This window comes from Micromesistius poutassou (assembly GCF_964030765.1).
Source record: "Micromesistius poutassou genome assembly, contig: SCAFFOLD_1182, whole genome shotgun sequence".
Classification (NCBI taxonomy): Eukaryota; Metazoa; Chordata; class Actinopteri; order Gadiformes; family Gadidae; genus Micromesistius; species Micromesistius poutassou.
The window spans coordinates 1-7,500 of record NW_028177513.1 but is presented as its reverse complement, the minus strand read 5'-3'; the positions used below and the strand labels follow the sequence as shown (position 1 = coordinate 7,500).

The window sequence follows — 7,500 nt, the reverse complement described above, 5'->3', positions numbered from 1 at the left end:
ATAATCTAGCAAGTATAAAAATATATATGTAGTTGAATGTATTAGAGCCAATAATATGATGTCAAAACGGAATGGAAAAATGGAATATTAAATAGAACATGAGGGCAACAAAAAAATAAAAACATCATCAGCCACATTGAAGTATGGCTGTGTATGAATATGGAATTCTACCAACGTGTTTAGAAGTGTGGTCTATACTGTAATGTATAACATTAGTACAGTGCATTCATTGTACCATGAAACACTGGGTGGGTCAGCTACCAGGAAGTGGCAGCTACCACATTCTCACAAGCCAGTGGTCATCGCCAGGGCTGATTTATGATTGGCTGATGGCCTTGTTTAATTTAACTAAACACCGAAGAAGACCAAATTGTCCAGACCAGATGATTCAAGGCTTGGGCTTTGCCCCCATCAGCAGGTATAAGGTAAACAAACAGGGCAGTTATAATGGTAAATGGGAGTCAGTGTGGGATGTGGCTGGCTCACCCAGGATGTGCTGGGGAGACAGGAACAACAGGCATTCCCGTAAGCCTCCTCTCGTTTTGTTCAAATCATACCAACCCCTGTCTCCAAAACCTAGCCATGCCAGGAAGAACACACACATTCACACACACACACACACACACACACACACACACACACACACACACACACACACACACACACACACAGACATATGCGCACACAAACACATACATATACTCTCACTTATGCGCACACAAACACACCCATGCACAAATGTGCACACGCACACACACGCGCACACACACACACACACACACACACACTGGCATGCAGGTGCACAAGCAAATCCCCTCATACATACAAAAAGACACAGGCGTGCAAACTCTCTCTCTATTGCTCTCTCCCTGTACCTTTCCCACACACATTCACACACATCATCAGACACACACACACACACACAGACCGCAAGTCCCCTCCCACCTCCATCCTGGTGTGCTTCACGTACAATTATTGCTACGGTGATCCACAGGTGTTGAATTCTTCTGGCAAGCCATAAAACATGATATGCATGATTTGTGCAGTCAGCCAGGTCTATAATTTCATTCTCCTTTTCTTTCATTTTCCCTTCCTGGGCCACACGATCCATTCCCCTGCTTTATGAGAGCACAGACACCCACCCAGAGACTTTCATGAAGATTACATGCCCTGTGCCATGGGGGGTCTGACAACCCAACAAGCCAGCCTAAGAGCCGTGTCCAACCCCAAAAAATGATAGATATATATATATATGTCTATATATATATATATACTTTATTTGAATATAGGTCTGAATACTTGAGGTGTGCTGGAGGTGAAACTACCAGATTTACAGTATATTCCCAGAATCTTTTTTTTCCCCGATCCAAAGTAGAAGACCATATATATGAGAACAAAATAGAGAAAATCTACTTTTTGTGTGTGTGTGAGAGATGTATCTTTGGTATTGTTATCAACTATTTCAAAGATATACCACATTTTCTTTATGAATATATATCCCATCATTGTCTCAACCCTGCTCTCACTCCGCAGAGTAAGAGATCTGACCTAATGTAATGTAGAGTTGGGTAAAATAAATAACGTCCTCGCATCACATATGTTCTCACATGTGAAGCATGTTCACTTGTGTGCCCGTCATGGCAAATAGTTTGTTTGATTGCTTTTTTTCTTTGCCTCCCCTTCAGCTCACTTTCAAAGAGGGATGCTTCCCCCTCCTGGCTGCTTCTAAAAAAGGCCAAAGACACCTTTATGCAACTTTCTTGGAATATTGTGTGTGTGTGTGTGTGTGTGTGTGTGTGTGTGTGTGTGTGTGTGTGTGTGTGTGTGTGTGTGTGTTCGTGTACACGTGTGTGTTTGTATGTGTGTGTGTGTGTGTTGTGTGCGCGAGCGCGTGTGTGTGTGTATATGTGTGTGGAACCGGTGAAAAACGATGTTCAAAAGCTAAGGCCTGTGTATGACATTGTACAGATGTAATGTAATGCCCCATGTGTATGCCAGATATACAACATTGTTGAATGGAATGCTTTTTGCTGTCCTCGTTTTATATGGAGTGACAGTTTAACGGTCAACATTCATATTCTTCAAACTTGTATACTCTCAAACTCAAAGTTATCATACGGAAACTCAATTTTCAATTCTAAACCTTCACCTATAGGCAGGCGTGTGAGCGGGTCCAAAGTAACTTGAGACGCTCACATGTCATTGAGACTGAGCGTAAAGTCATGGGAAAGAGATTATTAGCTGTCAAACCACTGAAATGACGTCCAAAAGTGTATCTGTTTGGTCTTGCTTTGCAAGAGGCTGAATGACACCTTCATTCTGTCTTGCGTCTGTCGAACACAAGACAGTAGGCCTACAACGATTCAAAAATGTAATCAATGACGATTTGAATCCCATACCAAAATGTAACGCATGTTTTAGTCAAACTAAATGTTAACAATTCCCAACACAATTTTCATGTCAATTGAGTATATGTTCTCATAATCACAATTGCAACGTCAGTGTTTAACATACGGATCAGTGGTGGGTTCTTACCCACAATGCACTGCTATTCCCTTTCATGACAGATTAACAGATATGAGACAGTTTATCAGAGATCAGATAGATCTCTGACTTGATGTCAGAGAATGAATGAGAGAGGTGAATCTGACAAATGTTGCTAGTTTGACCAATGCACCCACACCCCTGTCACTAGTAAAAGGATAAGGGGAGGTGGGGGGGGGCTAAAGGGGTGGAGGTGAGCAAGAATGGTTGTGGAGGGGAGGGAGGATGGGGGAGGGGGGTATGTGTGTGGAGGGAGGGGGGGATGGGAAGGAGGGATGGCGGGGTTGGGGGGAGGAGGGGGGTTGAAAGCATCAAGCCTAGCAGATCAAAGAAAATAACATGGTAGAGGATATGAGTGCTTTGAGAAGTAATATAGGCGAGATAGCATCTGTTTTCCGTAGCATGCGGGGGGATTGAAGACAAGCGCAGGAAAGAGACAGCGTAGAGACGGGGCCCCCCCGTTTAGCCCCGGATAAGAGCAAACACAAATGGGTTATTAAGAAACCCTCAATGTAATATCTAGCCCACATTAAAGTGTGCTTACTAAAGACAACTCAATAAATGACTGAGTAAATAAGCATCTGTTTGGGGGGGATATTGATATTTATTGAAGTATCAGTGAAGTGCTTATGTAATTATTGGATTACTTTAGTAACTCGCTAAACATACTAAATGGCAAACTGCTAAACACACCTTTGAAGCGTTTTTCTCCATCTCACACATCTCCCAGAAATCTTAGAAAAACACACTTTGAAGCTCATTTGCAGTTGCTGGTATTTTGTAAACCTCCGCTGTGTAGAATATCCCTCACTACCTCGATTTAAAATGGACATTGTGCTTGTTTAAGCTTTCTTTAAACTACTGTCAGGCTTTTTTTCTAGTATAGGCTTCCTAACCCTACCAAAACCAACCCAACTCATCAGATTTAGTCCACACTATATATATATATATATATATATATATATATATATATAAATCTTGTTTAATTTGTTCCGTTGTGCAAAGATGTTGTATCTTGTAAAACTAATACTAAAAATGCTGGTGACTTAAGGATTCAAGACCCATGCATGCCAGACACTGATCCCATGGTACTTTTTGAATATGATTTCCTTGGACTCCATACTATATGAAAGGCATTCAATGGTCCCGCTTCCATACGAGTCTCTTGAAGATTGAATAATGTCTTCTCTGATCCGTGTAGCGCGAGGCCACATTGAATCCAGATTTTGTCCTTCAATTCCTTCTTTCTTTCTCTCTCTCCCTCTCTCCCCCCCTCCTTCAAACCCTGTTTTTCTTGCTTTGGGTCTCTCTCTCCCCCCCCCCCCTCTCTCTCTCTCTCTCTCCATCCCTCTCTCTCCCTCTCTCCCCCTCTTTCTCTCTCCCTCTCTCTATCTCCCTCCTCCTCTTTCCCTCTCTCTACCCCTCTTATTTATTGTAGGTCCAGTGGGGTGTGGTACAAAGCCATTACCCGCACATATGTACCTTTTTGAATAATCAATAAATAATTATTTTATTATTTAATAGGATCTTTGGGGAAAGGAAATGGGTTTCATTACATAAATCCATCACGCGTGATGAATGGGCATATACTTGTAAAGTTGCATAGTCGGGTGGGTGGGGGGACAGAGAGAGAGCGGAGGGTCGGACCGGCCTGTACAAGGATACCTGTGAATAGTTGAGTTCCCCCCCCACCCTCCCCCATCCCCTCACCCCTTATTCCAGGTTGTAAATATGACGTTAGTGTCTCTTTGGGACTTTCAACGAGAGCGCATTCGGGGACGCGGTGAAGGGGGGATTGTAAATCCAGGGGGACTCATTAACCTTCGCCATCGCCGATCCTGGCCCTCTGCGTCAGACTCCCTCCATACTGAACACCCCCCCTCCCCCACAAGCAGTGGACGGATATATATATATATATATATATATATATATATATATATATATATATATATATATATAAAACAACCACCACTACAGCTACAGCCCGGGCCGAGGCGCTGCAGACGTCCAATTCCAAATGAGTTATTAACAGAATCTTTTGAATGGATGGAAAAAAGTGTTGGCCGGCCATTTAGCGTCATAAAGGCCGGGCTGGGCAAGGCGACGCAGGCCTCCCAGGGACAGGAGGCAATACCATTACAATCAAATCTGAGATGGAAGAGGGATTGAGCTGTCCACTCTGAATTTTTATATTGTCGGGGTGGGGAGGAGGAAGGGGAGGAGGAGGAGGAGGAGGAGGGGAGAGGGGGAGGAGGATGAGGGGGAGGAAGGCCGGGGAGGAAATAACGCCAGCCTGGAGTGCATTAACCCCTGGCTGAGGAAGGATGGCCGAGAGAAAGAGAGAGGGGGGGGGGGGGGGGGGGTCTTAGCAAATACTTGGGACTAAGAGATAGAACAAAAACAGCAAAAGGAACCGAGCGACCGAGTATGATGTTTTCTTCTGGCAAAAAATGAGAGCCCAGAGAACAAGGGAAGGGAATCAACAGAGAGAGACAGGGAGGATAGATGGGGGGACAGAGGGAAGTCATTTTACAACTGAGAGAATTGCATGTGTTGAGAAAAACATAGAGAGGCAGAGAGATGGATATGACTCTTTTTGTCACAGGTTGTGGGAGGGATAGGCCACACACACCCTTACACCTAACCAAACCTATCTATAAAATGCATTCTATTCTCTCTAATTTTGTGTTGATCATTATACAATGCAGTAAATATAGCAATATAAATACATCCTAGATGTTCACTACATTTTGACATAAATCTAAAAAAAAAGTATCACTCGGATGATCAACAGTCGACGTTTCCTTTACTGACGCTAAGCCGACTCTATTCCAAACTGCTCCTTTCCTCCTGCTTGACCACTAACAAGTAACTGTTTGTCTCCTCGACAGGGTAGTGAATGAGCAAACTGAATGGGGATGTAGTAAAGTTTGAGGAAGCAGCCTTCGTCAACTGGTTAGACCTGTATGCTTGACATAAAGGAACGCTCCAAGGTTCGGTCTTCACATTGACTTTTAGCACACACCTGCTTCTAAACTGAAATGAGCAAGTTGTATATTTTTTGGACGATTCAGTCAATACAAAATGGACCCCTCAAATGAGGTAAGATTATGATTATCATCTAGGGCTGTAGACTTCGTCGTGTGTATTACGTGTGTAAACCTTCTTTATAGGTCCATGGTGTAAACATGCGCAGACACACGCACCAAATTAAATGCTATCATCGGCATATGCTGTTTTGGATCGTATAACTGAGTGTAAGTATTTAAGAACAATACATACAACGAAAACTGTCTTTGTAGTCAACATGGAAAATGTATTCTAATGATAAAAGATGGATATATATGTAAAACAGTGCTCGGCTCAGTGCACTGCACTCGGACCGACCGGACCAATGGCAGGACGGGTCAGAGTTCGGCCAGAGCGGAAGTTGTTGGCTGCTGCCACTCCTGCAGCGAGTCGAGTGCTGCTGGTTGCTGTGAGCGAACACATTCTCTCGTGTTTTTGAGCTCTTTGTGATGGACAGATAAACATGGAGGACTTCGGTTCGGGGGATCGATGAGCTCTCACGTTCGGCGACATGACATTTGAGGCGATCGCCTCTGAAGAAGAGGATACGTGACTGTAAAGAAACCCCGGAAGTGCTGTTGAAGGTAGCCTCGCTGTCTCGCTCGTGAGGACAACATCGCTTTAATGCTAAAGCGATTAAAAAATAATGTACCCACCGACCAGCGAGTGTCGCTTATTGATAGAAGACGGACAACTTTAGAAGCTTGAATGTGCAATTGCAATGCTATCAGGTTGTTGACAGTTGTAAGAGTCGGTGTCCACTAGCCTAGCTAACGTTACTTAGCAACCTCCGAACCTGACGCTGCAGCTGCCAAATGTCACGAGCCGAGCCTCGAACCTGAACCAAATACTATATGTACCTATTGTGTGTATATTCCCATAAAACAATGACCAGTCAATATTATTTCCACGCCAAATCGATGCAGGGGCATCCATGCACAGCATAAAGTCTCCCAGTTTTATAGTCATTATTAATTGGCCTTTAATTAACCCTTTTTTAATATAGATTTTCGATTGTCAGTCCACTGACGTCACTTAAACTTTGGTTTCCCATCTTTACATTAACACAACAAGCATGTTGATACAGCTCTAAACCTACTAAGCAACAACTCCACAACAGCCCTATTCATCCCCACGTTTGTTTTGTTTCCTCCCCTCACACCCCCAAGCCCCTAGCCGCCGCGGAGACCATGAGCGGCATCGGCAAGTTCAGCCTGATCGGCTACAACGGCTCGCGGAAGCACCTCTCCATCTCCATCCCCTCCTCCAACGAGGTCATGTCCCCCCACATCAAGTCGGTGGAGGAGCTGAGGGTGCTAGGCATCAACCTGAGCAACTTCAGTGCCCCCACGCAGTTCTTGATCTGCGTGGCGGGGGTCTTTGTCTTCTACCTGATCTATGGATACCTGCAGGTAGGGAAGGAACACACAACATGGTGTTGTGTCGTGTTTTGTTGAGGGGCTGTGGTTTATGTGGGTATGAATCTAGATACTTGCCAATATCACCATATGAGTATTGCCATAGCCCAGTTTTTGTTAACAGTGGAATCATATTGTGCAGGAGATTGCTGGCTTATAAGCAATGGATAGTCAATGATTTAGTATGATACATTTCCTAATGGTCTGGTATAGTTGTTTTGTATACAAACAGACTTTCCATTTATTCGTAGCCATGAGCGAATCACTGTTGGTCACTGTTACATTGGCCACAGTGAACATGTTGGGACCAAAAAGAGACTTGGAACCACTGTCGTAGCCTGTTGGCTCTGTCTGTGAGAGAGAGAGAGAGAGAGAGAGAGAGAGAGAGAGAGAGAGAGAGAGAGAGAGAGAGAGAGAGAGAGAGAGAGAGAGAGAGAGAGAGAGAGAGAGAGAGAGAGAGAGAGAGAGA

General features: G+C 44.1%; 1 protein-coding gene across 1 annotated transcript; it reads left to right on the top strand.

Annotated features, from left to right (window-relative positions):
- Window positions 1-5,628: 5,628 nt before the first annotated feature.
- Window positions 5,629-7,025, top strand: slc35b3 (solute carrier family 35 member B3; the record flags this gene model as incomplete). Its single annotated transcript, XM_084490959.1, has 2 exons — window positions 5,629-5,646; window positions 6,783-7,025. Coding segments are annotated over 2 exons (261 nt in total), but the record flags the coding sequence as incomplete, so codon positions are not given.
- Between the last annotated feature and the right edge of the window lie 475 nt (window positions 7,026-7,500).